General features: G+C 38.0%; 2 protein-coding genes across 17 annotated transcripts in view; one reads left to right on the forward strand and one right to left on the reverse strand.

Annotated features, from left to right (window-relative positions):
* The window catches only part of LOC100404354 (ceruloplasmin), a 65,172-nt gene extending 60,787 nt beyond the window's left edge, over positions 1–4,385 (forward strand). For 2 of the 3 annotated variants that reach the window (XM_078354025.1, XM_078354024.1), the window contains 2 exons: positions 640–744; positions 4,004–4,385. In XM_078354025.1, the coding sequence (XP_078210151.1) occupies positions 640–731 (92 nt within the window). In that variant the 3' untranslated portion in view covers positions 732–744; positions 4,004–4,385. Of the gene's footprint in view, positions 1–639; positions 745–4,003 lie in introns of those variants that run through there. The other variant, XR_013528557.1, reaches the window with a different exon arrangement.
* The window catches only part of HPS3 (HPS3 biogenesis of lysosomal organelles complex 2 subunit 1), a 41,347-nt gene that overhangs the window by 6,009 nt on the left and 19,378 nt on the right, over positions 1–15,960 (reverse strand). For 10 of the 14 annotated variants that reach the window (XR_013528553.1, XR_013528549.1, XR_614801.4 and 7 more), the window contains 8 exons: positions 13,916–14,070; positions 12,022–12,130; positions 9,429–9,610; positions 8,299–8,479; positions 6,885–7,118; positions 4,545–4,730; positions 4,001–4,189; positions 2,667–2,774 (listed from right to left, as the gene is read on the reverse strand). Coding sequence is in view for 7 of the 14 variants with exons in the window: in XM_035278463.3 (XP_035134354.1) it covers positions 2,667–2,774; positions 4,001–4,189; positions 4,545–4,730; positions 6,885–7,118; positions 8,299–8,479; positions 9,429–9,610; positions 12,022–12,130; positions 13,916–14,070 (1,344 nt within the window). In the remaining 7 variants the exon portion in view is untranslated. The remainder of the gene's footprint in view (positions 1–2,666; positions 2,775–4,000; positions 4,190–4,544; positions 4,731–6,884; positions 7,119–8,298; positions 8,480–9,428; positions 9,611–12,021; positions 12,131–13,915; positions 14,071–15,960) is intronic. The other 4 variants (XR_013528554.1, XM_078354023.1, XM_008983681.5 and 1 more) reach the window with 1 other exon arrangement.

Below are 15,960 nucleotides of genomic sequence, written 5' to 3' on the forward strand. Positions count from 1 at the left end.
ATGTTTACCACAAGAGTATTCACAATACCGAAAATTTAGAAGTAATCTACATGTTAATAAAGGATGAGTAAATACATTATGGCACACTCACATAATGGAACATTACACAGCCATCAGAACTATTTTCAAAGGCCAGTTAATGAAAAAATGCTTATGATAAAATAAGTACAAAAAATTCAGTACAAAATTATATTCTGAACATGACCAGTTTTATAAAATCTACATGTGTAAATGCACATACAAAAACCCTGTTGGAGAAGCATGGCAATTTGAAACAGCATACTGGATGGGACAACAAAGCATATTCTTTGTTTTCTTTACACCCGTCCCTGTATTTTCCAAGTTTTCTATAATAAGCATGTGCTACATATATATCCAAAAATAAAATTTAACACAAGAAAACTGAACTGCTTGTTTAGAACTAATCATTTGTATCGATACCACTTTGTCACAAGATGAATGATAGGGAGCAGTATTATCTCAGCATTTACAACTTTACCAATATTTACTTTAAGCAATTAAACTATATATACTACTTTTGATTCTACCACCAAAATAATCTCCACTTTCCCTTTCTCCAGGATAAAGATAAAATGGTCATGTCCTAATTTTCTTGTCCCTGTATCCTTTCTGCTACAGCATCTGCTGAGACTCACAGGAGAATATGGAATGTAATCTATCCAATCACAGTCAGTGTGATTATTTTATTCCAAATATCTACCAAGGAATGACCAGGAGAATAAGGTTGGTCCCTTTTCTTCCTGCAAGTTTAATAAATTATTCATGTGAATGATTTCCTGACGATCAGATGGCAGAAATGAAATTAGGTGATAATCTCTCACTCAAAGGGTCTCCCAACATGGAATATAGATGGTCTCTATATTTAACTCTTCACTAATCCAGATAATGGGGGAGGGGGCAGGGGTAATAGGAAGGAGCAAGGGATGTGTACCAAATCATGACTAAAATTAAACTAAGTCATAACTTCTATTACCCATGAACTTACTTAGTTTTATCCATGTAATCAAGAAGTTTAAAAATATGGCCAGGTGCAGTGGATCACACCTGTAATCCCAGAACTTTGAGGTGGGACAATTTCTTGAACCCAGGAGTTCAAGGTTACCGTGAGCTATGATTGCCACAGCACTCCAGTCTGGGCAATAGAGTGAGACTCTGTCTCTTAAAAAAAAAATTATAAAAGTTTAGGCAGACTATGTTTCTCCTTTAATAGGAAAATTTCAGAAAGAATGTACCCTTTTAAAATATTTCAAAACAACTTTTAAAAGATCACTGAATTATACTTTTTCAAGAAAATAGAAATATGCTTTAAAGCTTTATGAGGGAAAATTTAATAGCACTTATTCCAATTAAAATTTTACATATGTAATTAGTGTATATGTTCTAGGAAGGCTCCACCTGTTTTGTCCAATGCTGCCCATAACATCTACAGAACATGCTCAAGCAATATTTGTGAAATGAACAAAATCTGAGGCTAGGCCCTCAGAAGCCTTTGCATCACAAAGGTACTAGAAACAAGAGACAAGAAGAATCTTCTTTGGTTATTTTTTTAAGAAGCGCATAAAATATGCCATCTCTGGGAACACCACAGCCCCATCTGAAGGCTGAGTCTAAGCAATATGGCCTCTTTAGCTTCCATCCTCTAAACCCCCTTCCCAATTTGACATTAATTAACAACCACACTTTCACCAGTTCCCATAGTGTAAATGAGGCATTGCAAATTCAAAAGCCTAAAGAAGCCAATTAAATGATGAGCTGCATGAGGGCAGCTGTGATAAGGAAAACAGACACCCAGCATTTGGATCAGGATGCCACAAAGATGATAACTGTGCGGGAGGACAAGGCGGAGCTGCAGGTCAGCCCCAACCCTCAGGTCAGAGCAATGAGGGCCTCGGGTTAACGGTTCTGCTGAATTTTTCAAGAGTGACTTGAAACTCAGAATTCTTAATAGGAAATCTTAATTTTTATATGTTAGCAACTACACTGGGAAGACCAAAGAAAACAGATGTGGGAATTACATTCGGTCTTTGGGTCACAGAAGTACGTTAAATAAAATCATATGCTCATGTAGCCCAGCCTGATCCACCAAGTCAAATGTGGACTTCATTTCTCACTGTCAGCCAAAGCACTGTTGCAGTCAGAATTATTAAAGGGTGATCCACATTTTCTAATCATCCCATTCATTTTTGAAAAATCCTTTTCAGGAACTAGATAAATGAACGACTTTGACCTGTTTCTTATAAGAGACATAGTAGTGCCTGGCTTGGGTTACAGGCCTAAAATGTGTAAGTCAACACTAACAAAAACAAACTACAGCACTCAAAACACTACTAAACATCTGCCACACTTTCACTTCACAAAGCGTTTTCAAGTACATCCTGAAAATGAGGAAAGCAGCCAGGAGACTTGGTGAAGTTCATCCATCCACCTGCAACGAAACCGCCGCTCAGCATAGGTGTCCCATCCATCATCAGTTTCAGGAAGAGGCAGAAATTCCCTCCAAGTCTCCTGAGTAATCCTAACTATAAATTTTGTCCCCGAAAATTCTACAATCCAGATTAATAGGACACCTGGGGTCTCACCAAATTTAAATCTTACATTATATTGTAATATGCATTTTCACAAGAAAAATAGGTATTTTTACTTACCTGAAGTTTTGAAAGATCTTCTGTGTAATTTTTATCAGCTAGTGAATCAGATGATATTAAGACGTGAACCCATGGATAAATTAAGCCATAATGACTACACGCATTTATCTAAAACATCAAAGAATTTCTCATAAACAAAATATAACAACAAAAGCTTGCTTATCCATTCCACAAAGAACAAGCAATCATTCATTCTCTGCCATGTCATAGAATTAGGTACACACTTCCCTGGGAATGGAAAGGAAAGTTTTTTTTAGAATATATTCCCCAAGAAAATATTTCAGTCTTGCTTGCTTCTACACTAAATACTAAAATTTAAATACTCCAAAGAGATACTTTCCAGCAAAAAGAGCAATACTGCATGTAAGCCGGTTATACCTAGAAAGAATATTGGAAATAATTTGTATTAATACTGCTTTCTTTAGAAGGCAAAATATCTTCCAAAAATTCTCAAGACAATTCCCAAGAAGCCCCTCTCATTCAAAAAGCTGGTAACTTTTCCACTTAATCCTTATTAGTCATGGCTAACAAGCTGGGAGAGAAATGGGGTGGGAGCAAGAAGGGTAGAAAGAAGGGTACAAAGAGTTGTTACTAGCTGCCTCGTGCCACGGAACAGCTGCTGTATGTGCAACTGACAGGAAATGGAGGCCCACTAAGGAAGTCTCCCTCCCACAGCCTTCTGCAGTTCCTCTCCTACCAAGGAGGTCTGCAGATGTCTTCTCTCTTATGTTCTACTTAATTATCCTCTGCTGAGGAAGGACACAGATGTGGTGATGTTCTGGAAGAAATTCCTTCCTCCATGCTTTAGCAACTGAGCTACCACTAAAAGTAAGTGAGGGACATTAATAAGTAGGGGACATTCTTTTTTTTTTTTGAGACAGGGTCTCACTCTGTCGCCCAGGCTGGAGTGCAGTGCACAATTTTGGCTCACTGAAATCTCCACCTCCTGGGTTCAAGCAATTCTCATGTCTCAACTCCTGAGCAGCTGGGACTACAGACGCATGCCACCATACCCAGCTAATTTTTTGTATTTTTAGGTTTCACCATGTTGGCCAGACTGGTCTCAAACTCCGGACCTCAGGTAATCCGCCTGCCTCACCTCCCAAAGTGCTGGGATTACAGGCTGACATTCTTTAGAGTACAAAATTATTTAAAATGTAGGCCACTTCAGTCATAGACAAATTTTACGTGTATTTTTAACTCCTGTGTAAATGAAGATACCTGGTAATAGAAAACTAGATTAGATTTTATAATAAATTATTAAAAATAAGAAGGTACGTTTTTGTAATGGGCAATGCATGAGTTAAATTTAAGGTATTATTCCGTTATCTTACCAGATCCTCGGATGTTCTTAATGGTTTGGTGTCAGGAGGCTGCCTCTTAGACAATCTCCAGATGTACTGTGATGTGAGCTTGAAAAAGAGTTCCTGAAGTAACACATCTGGGAGACATGCCACTATCTGAGCTTCCCAAAAGTCTACCAAGAGCTGAGGAATTGTATCTTCATCCTTAGCACAAAGCACCTTGAAAACAGTAAAAGAAGCCTATATATTACAGAAAAATATAGCATTGATAAAGCAACAGCTGGGCTGAATATCATATCATCACGTGGGCCATGTAATTAATAATTTACCATTAGCATTAGTGCCATGGCAAAAGCAAATTTAGACATTTTGAAAGGAATCAGATTCTAGGTTGTACAAATAAAGTTTCTCCAGATATAGTCTTTTAATCTGTACTTTTATTTTATGAACTGATTATGTATTTCTGTTTTTTCAATAAACAAACAACTGAAAAACTCACTTCTCTTATTCTGTCCCTCTCCACCACCAATTTTATGAGGCAATCCAGAAAAATCACATTTTCAAAGTGGCAAACCTTAAAAAAGGAATCTGCTTCTTCAACTCCAATTTTGTTGTTTTTCTGCAAGCCCAGAACTGAAGCCACAAGCAATCCAGGCTGAGTCTCCTTTAGGTAAAGTGCAAGCTCGGTTGGAACAATCTGTCCCTTTTTCTGTTGAATCAACAGCCGAGGTTCCAGAATGAAGCCACATACCAACTTCATCTTCAGATAAAAAAGAAATTTAGAAAAAAAAAGGTACATTATATTTAGACTGTCCATCTTAGAAATACTAAACATGCTAGTGGATTCATAATGCATGGTTAAGCTATTAATAATTTAATCACAATTTTTTCTTTAGCCTTTGACTAAAGGCTAGTTCTTATACAAAGACACCACTGACTGTCTTATAGAAGGTACTGGTCAGGTATAGTGGCTCATGCCTGTAATCCCAACACTTTGGGATGCCAAATCAGGTGGATCACCTGAGGTCAGAAGCTCGAGACCAGCCTGACCAACATGAAGAAACTCCATCTCTACTAAAAATACAAAATTAGCCAGGTGTGGTGGCACATGCCTGTAATCCCAGCTACTCAGGAGGCTGAGGCAGGAGAATTGCTTGAACCCAGGAGGCAGAGGTTGTGAGGAGCCAAGATCATACCATTGTACTCCACCCTGGGCAACAAGAGCAAAACTTCATCTCAAAAAAAAGGGAAAAAGTTACTAATATTTAACTAAGACTCAAGGTGTCTTATTTTTTGTAGAGAGCTTTATATTTAGGTCTAGTTGATTTCGAAATAGAGTCAACCGTGGGTTCTACATCCATGGAGTCGACCAACCACAGATCAAAAATATTCAGGATGGCTGGGCGCAGTAGCTCATGCCTATAATCACAACATTTTGGGAGGCTGAGGCAGACAGAGAGTCACTTGAGGTCAGGAGTTCAAGACCAGCCTGGCCAATATGGTGAAACCCTGTCTCTATGAAAAATACAAAAATTAGCCAGACATGGTGGTGCATGCCTGTAATCACAGCTACTTGGGAGGCTGAGGCAGGAGAGCCACTTGAATTCAGGAGGCAGAGGTTGCGGTGAGCCGAGATCATGTCACTGTGCTCCAGGCTGGGCCACAGAATGAGGCTCTGTCTCAAAAAAAAAAAAAAAAAAACTGCTTCTGTTCTTAACATGTACAGATTTTTTTTATTATTCCCTAAACAATGCAGTATTAACAACTATGTTCACAGCAGTTAACATTATATTAGGTATTATAAGTAATGTAGAGATGATCTGAAGTATATTGGAGAAGGTAAATACGTAATATGCAAATACTATGCCACTTCATGTAAGGAACTTGAGCTTCTATCGATTTTGGTATCTGTAGAGAGTTCTGAAACCGATCTCCCATAGATTCTGAGCGATGATTAATATAACTTATTTTCAAAAATATGAAGAGAACATTCATTTTTCTAGAATTCTACTCTTCAAAACAGAAGACATCCCAATGTTGATTTGCTCTCATCATAACGAAGCCTGTCCATGTCATTTGTTCGACAATAAAGCACTTATGTTCTTCCTTTTTTAACAACCCATGTCATACTGTGGGCTTTGGCACAACCTGGCAACAAAACAGTGCAGGAGCACAGGTTTTGAAGTCAGCCTGCCTGGTTCAATTCTGGCTGTAGCACTCACCAGCTGTGTGATCCTGATGAGTTCCTTAACCTCTCTGTGTCTCATCTGTATAAAAGTTTCTACCTTGTAGCACAATTGTTAAGAATTAAATAATATATGCAAGGAGCTTAGCATAGCCCTGGTAAATAATAAGTGTTCAATTACACTACCTCTTATTTTCTTCCCTTAAATGATGAACACCTTTGGTAGTGTCGCTAAATGACCTCTTTTCCAAGGGTCTTTGAATGTCTTACAGCATTCAAATGTCTAATGCTTCATAAAATCATCTGTGATTTTCCCAAGTGGGGGTTATTCCTGCAACTACTAGACTCCTAAAACTCATGGCTAATATCCCCTTTTCTGAACTTAAATGTATATTACTTGGTTCTTTTTCAGTACACACATCATATCCCTCATGCCAGATCACATCATCCCTTTGGAGCAGAGCCTGTTCTTGTACAAAGCTCAGTGCTCTGAACACACCTGACACTAAGCTGAAGTACTTGGATATCCACTGCTGCCACTTATCAATCTTATTTCTTTTTATTTTGCCAAATCCAAAGTCCCACTTGGATCACTTTATTTCTAATACCGTCTATTTTCCATTACAACTAAGAACATAGGAGCTAGAAAGAAGCCAGAAGACAGCTAAACACATCAGGATTACCAGGTCCTATTTCAGCCTTCTGTTAACATTGGGTAGGGCACCATACCTCTGAATGGCTTTTCATTTCATTTCTGTGCATGTCAAGATCTCTCATTTTCAGAGCCACTGCTGCCTTGGTCAATGTCAATAAGACTGATGAAAACCCAGAAGTATCCAGCTTCCTTAGATAGCTCATGGCAGTTAAAGGATTAATATTCTTCATAGAAGGACTACAGAGAATATGGGGCACTTGCTTTGGCTCAGCCACATAAAACATCTGAACCACTTTTGCTGCTAATTCCTTTGGTGAGCATGAAGAAATAAAAGGAATAAAAGGTCAGCCAGAAGAAAGGAACAAAATCAACAAAACATATATGTGCAAAAAGCCATTATACAAACATTCCAAGTAAGATAAAATTATAGGATTATGTTTTAATTTTAAAAAGACAAAACTGATACTGATACATGAGAGGCCTGAAGTAATCTCTTTGCTGATTATAATGAAGAAAAAGCAATGAAAATATGTACCAGGTTATGACCAGCATTTCTAATTTTAACACTTCAGAAGAAAATAATTTACAACAAAAATCCATCACAGAAACTACTTAGTTCAAAATATACCTAATTAAGTAATTTATATGAAAAAACTTAATTTCTCTTAAAACCTTACAACATTTGACACCACAATTTCCAATTTGGCATATTTGCATCCAACTATGTTTAAAATACATTAGGGGTTAAAAATAATCTTTTCTTTTCTCTCTAAGACAGGGTTGGTCTGTATTTCCCAGGGTGGAATGCAGTGGTGTAATTGTGGCTCCCTGCAGCCTCAAATTCCTGGGCTCAAACAATCCTCCTGCCTTAGCCTCCTGAGTAGTGGAACTACAGGTGCATGCCATTAAACCCATCTAATTTTTTAATTTTCTGTAGAGATAAGGTCTTGCTATATTGCCTAGCCTGGTTTCAAATTTCTGGCCTCAAGTGATCCTCCCACCTCGACCTCCCAAAGTGTTGGAATTACAGATATTAGCTACTGTGCCCAGTCCTAAAAACAATCCTTAATAATGTCTTAAGGTCACTGGCCTAAGGACAGAGTTTTATAAGTGAAGTTTTGGACACTTGGAGTAAGGGACAACTAGGGTTTCAGGAAGGACTACAGATGAGAAGATGGAAGGCAAGGCCCACATTCTGTGTAGCTCTTCTGAGGACATGCTGCTGTCACTGGGCAGGTGTTCAGACTACAACAGACCATATGTCCCTGTCTGTATAATGAGAAAGCATGAGAAGATTACCCGTAAGTTCTTTTCCAAGCTATACTACCATCTTCGTTAATGTAGAAAAGGGTGCATTTCTTTTTTAGAAAAAGAATAATATCAAAGAAGAAAAATATTTGGAATCTGATTTATAAACAGTACTACAAAAATAAATCGCTAAAATGAAAAGTTAAAAATATTAGATATAAAATAGAAAACCATAATCACTTCACTTAATTCTTCATCCAGGTTTTCATAAAGTGAATGATTAATATAAAAGATTAATCCCTTCTCATATTTCTGTAATCCATCTTCTACGGTCCAGTCCATGCGGCCCAGAACTTCAGCCATAGACAAACCAGACATCTTATAGTATGGCAAGGTGAGATGAGAATGCTGGGAGTCAAGCCTAAAGGGAAGGACATTTTTTAAATCTCAAATTTGTCATTTTTTTTTTTTTAAAGACAGGGTCTTATTATGTTGCCCAGAGTGATCTCAAACTCCTGACCTCAGGTGACCATTGTACCTCAGCCTCCTAAAGTGCTGGGATTCCAGGTGAGAGCCATCACGCATAGTCAAATTTGTAATTTTTAAAACTGGATATCTAACACATTCTATAGTAAAATATATCATGCTTTCCAGAAGACATAAATTCCAAAATGCTTTTCTACTGCCATTAGTAACTGAAACAAACTCCTAAGTTTTATTTTAGAAAGTTCTAATTCATGCAGTTTCTTTTTGCCTGCTTACGATAGAAACGAAAACAACAATTTCTAATATTCATGATCAGACTCTAAAATAATGGTGTTAATAGGAGGAAAAGTCCGTTTTATTATTTTTAATCATTCATGTGAATCAAGTAAGTCTGAAAACAATCATATGCAAAAAAATTTGTAAATGTTACTCTCAAATAAAGACACTATTCATACTAGTGTCCCTTTCTGACATCATAAAAGCACTGACTACTAAGATTAGTATCACAGACTGTCTTAACTGGCACCTCTCCCTTAAGCTAACAGACAATAGACTAGTCATACAGCTATATCAGGGATTTTCAAAGCCTGAGAAAAATGTCAAAGTCCTAAGTTAAGTGGTGGGAAAATCACAAACTTGAGACTTACTGCTCATCTTCTAAACTGTGACTCCCTAGAAGCAGGAAATGGGTCACATTCATTTTTGTATGGAAGGCTAGCACAGTACCTAACAGCATATGTGCTCAATAAATGCTTGTGGAAGAAGTGAATACATGAACTACCTCACCTCATGCATTCCTCCATTTATCAGAGATGGAAAAGCAAACAAGTACACCCAAAGTTCAAGATGGCTTCTGTAACAAGGTTGCAAGAGGTGTCACCCACCTGCTGTAACAGTCCCCAAGGTGTCCACAGCTTTCCTTAAATGCTTCCAAAAGCTCTGCTTTCTCTCCAGGTTCCAGTTGACTGGCATCCATCAGGGCAGCTCGCACTAACAGATGAGCCTCACTGAGAAGGTGAATACAGCTCTGGGTTTTGGCAGTTTTATAGGTATTGCTATAGTCTATCTAAAACAAAAAAGACAAACACTAATGTTGCTGAAGAGAGACTCCCCAAAGTTCCTCAGTTCTTAATAACATTTATATATTTTGTTAGTAAAGTTAACATTTGGACATATTCAACCCTAAAAGTAAACAAAGTGGTTATTTACCATTCTGACAAGGGCTTAGCTGAAGGGCTTTTTTTTCCACCATATATAAGCCAGTTGAATACATATAGGATTATAAATACTACCCTGTTAAACAGCTCTAGTCATTAGAGAGGTCCAAATAATATTGTAATACTAATAATACTGTTAACTTAGCAACAATTTGATCTCAATAAGACTAGTGAACATATTAATATTTAAAATAGTTTAAAAAGCTGTGATTTAATTCTTTCTCAAATTTAGCCTGAATATTCTTCCCTTATTTTAGTTTCAGTTGGTAAGTTTCGGTTCTACTACATCTATTTCCACAACTCACAGAGGGTTTGTAAAAATTATCTCGAGCTAATCTGACTCAATCAATATATTCAGACTCCAGTAGTCAAATCATCTAAATGAAGATTTTCAGTTAAGCAACACTGAAAAGACAGGGCACAGCTGATATAATAATTGGCATTAAATTACTGGCAGGGACAAATCAGGCAACACCTTGACCTGATGATCAAAATTACTATGACCAAAGAGGGGCAGATGAACAGCATGTGCCTCCAGATGTGATGCCCTTAACACAAATACCACCAATGCGATATTCTGTCTGAAAATGCATAATCCCAAATCTAACCGTTAAAAAAAAAAAATCAAACCCTAAATAAGGAATACTCTCAAAACAAAAGGAGAGGAGAAAATTATATTTTTTAAGAATGCCCATGTCATAAAATATAATGAAAGGCTACAGAAATATTCTAGACTCGGGCCGGGCGCGGTGGCTCAAGCCTGTAATCCCAGCACTTTGGGAGGCCGAGGCGGGTGGATCACGAGGTCAACAGATCGAGACCATCCTGGCCAACATGGTGAAACCCCGTCTCTACTAAAAATACAAAAAGTTAGTTGGGCTTGGTGGTGCGTGCCTGTAATCCCAGCTACTCAGGAGGCTGAGGCAGGAGAATTGCCTGAACCCAGGAGGCGGAGGTTGCGGTGAGCTGAGATTGCGCCATTGCACTCCAGCCTGGGTAACAAGAGCGAAACTCCGTCTCAAAAAAAAAAAAAAAGAAATATTCTAGACTCAAGGAGGCTAAAAAGACATTCTAGTTAAACACACTACCTGATCCTAAACTAGGTTTTGAACTAGAGGAGGGGAAATGCTATTAAACCAGTGGGTCAGTTGACAGAATTAGACTATGAATCATAAATCAGATAAAGCACTGTGTCAATGTTAAACTAATTGAGGCCTACTACTGTACTGTAGTAGTTCAAGAGAGTATCCTGATTCTTAGAAAACATATACTGAAGTACTTAGGGGCAAAAGACTGTAACGTATGCAGTTTACCTCCCAAAGAATCAGAAAACAGTGTATATATGTGTACAGAAAGCACAGAGTGCGTAAAAGAGAAACAGAAACAAATAGGGTAAAATGTTGATTGTGGGGAAATCTGTGTGGGGAAAGGAAATATACAGAATATTCTTCTTTTTTAAAAAAGAGTCAAAAGAATAAGGATCTTGCTGTGTCACCCAAGCTGGAGTCCCGTGGTACAATCATAGCTCACTATAGCCTTAAACTCCTGGGCCCAAGTGATCTTCCCACCTTAGCTTCCCAAGTAGTGAGGACCACAGGTATGTGCCACCACAACTGACTAATTTTTTAATTTTTTGTACAGATGGGATCTCACTATGTTACCAAGGCTAGTATCAAACTCCTGGCCTTAAGCAATCCACCTGCCTCAGCCTCCTAAATTGCTGGGAAGAAAATCCTTATTCTTGTAACTTTTCTGTAAGTTTGAAATTGTTTCAAAATAAAGGGTTAAAATAATTGCCCGGGATGAGTAGGAAGCTATCACTGCTTAGATCAGGAATGAGGATGCTCACTCTGGGTCCCTCCCCACAGGACAATGCTGAAGCAGCTGTAGTGCCCTGGGACAATCTGCTAGTATTTCTAAGTAAGAAGAGTGGGACAGGGATAAATGATCCTAGAATTTTTTTTTTTGTTCCATTTCTTAGCTGTCTTTGCTAGGATTCAAAAGTAAGGTCAAAGACTATGTTTAGATTGGCCAATCGATACTCTTAGGAGAGTGAGTATCAATAAGGGAGTCTTACTGGTTCCTTGGATGTTGGAAGCTGTAAAAATGAAGAGGCAGAAAAAGATACACAGTCCACTGTCACACAAAGCCAGGAAGCTGAATGGCTGTGGCATCCTGAATGTATGATAATTGTAATCATTTTCTGATCATAATTTCTCTCTAAATATCTATAAATAAGAATCATAAGTTTGAAGAGTACCATCTCTTTGTATAGTTGCACTGGTGAGATCGTATTCACAATATACAAATTCCACCCAGCCTCAGCTACAGGAGGTATTTTGATCTTAACACTGGTATCTTTTCTAGAACTAAAAGCAAAACAAAGGACAAGAATTTTAAAATGACATGATTAATAAATGGTAGTTGTAAATGGTAAATATTGGATATAAAATAACTAAAATCATTTTCATTTACTATTTTCTTCAGTGATTAACTGTATACTCCATTTTTATGGAATATTAGTTCACAATACTATATAGGCTTACTGCATTTAATATTCTGTAATTATCATGTAATGACAAACCAATTCCTTCCAATTCACTCCACAAGTATTCTAAAATGAGCAAGAAGTTCAAAGAATAGGCAAGTCCTATCAAAAAGAAAAGATCCTTGGCTGCGAAAATGCCTATGCCCAGGCTCTTCTCTGCACTTGGTCTTCATGTGTCTAGCATGCCCTAAGCCATAAATCTAAGCAGAAGCAACATCATGGCTGCTGAGAATATGCTGAAGACACATAAAACCATGAAGTCTCCTTAAAACACCATCATATCACTTACTTTCACTATATGATCCATTTTCTTTAGTGTACATTCTTTTAAAATTGTATATCAAATGAATTTTCAAATGAATTAGAAAATTTAAAAGATCATTTAAAAATTATACCATTAGCATGTCAAATGTGCAAGACTACAAACTGCTTTTCCTCTCGCCAGAAAGCTTTTAGGATCACTCAGCCCCAGACCACTCCGTACACTCAAAGCGATCAGTTACCAAAGTCAACCTCTGATTCTTGTTCATGCAACAAAGCACAGCCACTAACAATTTAAAAAAGTAAAAATTCATGTTAAAAATAACCTATGTTGGGCCAGGCGCAGTGGCTCACACTGTAATCCCAGCACTTTGGGAGGCCGAGGTGGGCGGATCACAAGGTCAGGAGTTCAAGACCAGACTGGCCAACGTGGTGAAACCCCAACTCCACTAAAACATACAAAAATTAGCTGGGCATGGTGGCTTATGCCTGTAATCCCAGCTACTTGGGAGGCTGAGGTAGGAGAACTGCTTGAACTGGAACCTGGGATGTGGAGGTTGCAGTGAGCCGAGATCATGCCACTGCACTCCAGCCTGGGCTACAGAGCAAGATTCCATCTCAAAAAAAAAAAACCTATGTTGGATTTGAAATACACTATATGCTTCTCTTCCTGAAGAGATTTCTTTCTTGATTAAATTTTCCTTAGAGAAATGGATTGCATTCTCTACCAATAAGTAAGAAAACATCAAATAGAAGCATAATTAGTGTGGAATTAAACATTCAATTCTAAACAATGGGAAAGCAGAAAACCTAACAGATAACAAGAGATGAATGTTATCAAAATTCAACTTTATTTTCAGATAGATCAGCACATATCTATAGATCATAAATGTGCTTTAAGGTAAGACATACATTATTAATTTCTTTTGTAGTATCAGAAAATAATTTTTGGATAAAAATGTAACTACTGAAAGGGTCAAAGAAGACAGCAAAAAGTCCTGTAGTTTGAATTAGTATTATAGGCTCAGTCAATCCCATTAATTATACAGAAGACTATATCCTTTCACTAATCTAAAACATCATTGATTTTTACTGAAATTATTTTATAATCCATTTTCTCCTAAAAGTTTCCAGGTCAGTTATAAAGTACATTACAAAGACTGTTAGAACTTTCTTATTTTTCTCTTGAAAAAGACCACCACATAAAAGCCATTTGGAAAAACAAACAAACAAAGAGCCATTTGATCATTCTAAGTTATAATCTGAAAAAAGGTAAACACAAAATATACCAGTTACAATTCATTCCAGAAACTGGCAGGAATGCCTGGGGCAAGGGGATGCTTACAGAAGCCTCTTGGGTGACCCTCTTCTCTCTGGAATCGTCTCAGGGTCTGCTTTAGTCAAAAGTATGATGTGGTTTTTAAAGTGACAGATGGCTTTCAAGCCTATGAAAAGCTGTATTCTTAAAGCACAGACATCCATACTAACAGGTGGGCAAGCCTAGTAAAGGAAAATCACAAATTTAAGCAAGGAATAAAGGTACATGCACTTCAATCTTCAAAAATGAGTTTATTGATAAAATCTCTTCTGCTCCCACCATCCCCTAGCCACCACCCCTCCCTCCCCTCAAAAAAACAAAAACAACCAAGCCAAATTCCTATTCTTAATAGAGGAGGTTATCCAAACCTATGTAACCAATATGTATCCTATAGAGCTACTCAGCCAATAAACTCAGTTATTTATTGATTGAATAAATGCAGAAAGAGGGTCCCACAGCTGCGGGAACTTGTGTGTGTGCCCTACAGAGTGGTTACACAGATACCTCCAGAAGAGGAAGCTGGTACCCGGCCACCTAGGGAAACCCCCATTAGTAGCAGGATGGTTAGGGGTATGCCCAAATGGGTTTTAGGCAAAAGCAGACACTACGAAAGGGCATTCTACTGCTCATAGAGTAAATAAAATGGTTTCTTTGTGGATATGTGTATGAAAGAAATGCTTGTATGTGCCAATGGCCCCTATTAGCCTCTTAGGTATGAACAGTACCTGGAATGGCTGACAGGCTGGGGCATGTAGATAAACTAGAGGAGCCAGCCTTCTGTTCTTGTAAAGGACCATTAATTCAAGCAGAATGGATAAGAAAACTAATGGAAGAGCTCTATTCTGGGAGCTGCTGCCAGGACCCTGCCTTCTTGTCCATGCATGCTGTTTTGATTCTGAGGTCACATTCATTGTTACCTTCATGTAAAAATAGTTAAGGTGGCTTGGCTAGTGCTGAGGAGCCAGAATCTCAAAGGAAAGTCAGACAGACCACATGCACTTTCAACCAGACTCTGAGATTGTGAAACTTTTTTCAGACATCACAGCTCTAAAGCTTGAGTCAGCAAGTAGGCTAACTGTGCACTAGTTTAAATGGCATCTAGGGATTCAGAACTGGTGGAGTCACAAGAAAGGAGAAACCGTGAGGTGTGATTATCCCTCCCCCTCCTACCTCCACTGGCCTCAAAGGGGGCATACCCCCCACCAGATGCCCACCTCTCCCTATCCCTCCCCTTCGTCTCTTCCTTGTTCCTTCCATCTGCTTTTATAAGACTCTGAAAATACATAGAATTTTTTTCTTTCCAAATGCATATTGATCCTACTTCAATCTATTAGGTACTTCAAATTGCACCATCACCCTTATATCTTTGTCTAAAGCCTATGTCTTTCTGAGGTTTGAAAAGGCAAGGAAAAGAAAGAAGAGGACAAAGAAGGAAGTTTTATATTTTTAATCTGTTATCTTTCTATTTTTACAAAGGAAATAACCCTGATTTTAAAATAATCTCTGGAAGGGCCATGTGTATATCTTACACAAACAAAGGCACAGGAAATCTGTGGTTGTGGTTTCCCAAGAGGCTAAGAGCAGGCCGTAAGCCTGGTCAACAACAGAAAACCACAGGCAGGCCACTAAAAAGGGTCACTAGGAACTCAGAGGCCATGCGTTCCATAAAACACTATCATATAACACAAACTGGGCAACAGTGACTGTGAAAGGGTACCTCACACACATTAGGCACTAGGTCGGGACTGGCTTATTAAGACAACCATCATTATTGAAGGCTTATTTTCTTGGAAAAAGGTATTCCAGGATCCAGGCAGATATAAACCAACTTTTGAAATACAGAGCATCATGATTTAGGAGCTTCTTGCAGCATGTATATTCCTAACGAATATCCAATTCAAATAGTTTATACTCCAGAAGTAAAATAACATAGATGAATATAAGGTATGTGATCAGTACATTTCTGAGAACAGAAATTTAAAGTCAGAAAACACAGAATCTCAACATAATAATGTCTACATTTATTTTGTGGTCAAGAGTATTTTTTAAGAGACTAAGCACATTACTTCTCA

This window comes from Callithrix jacchus, chromosome 17 (genome assembly GCF_049354715.1).
Source record: "Callithrix jacchus isolate 240 chromosome 17, calJac240_pri, whole genome shotgun sequence".
NCBI classification, from domain to species: domain Eukaryota; kingdom Metazoa; phylum Chordata; class Mammalia; order Primates; family Cebidae; genus Callithrix; species Callithrix jacchus.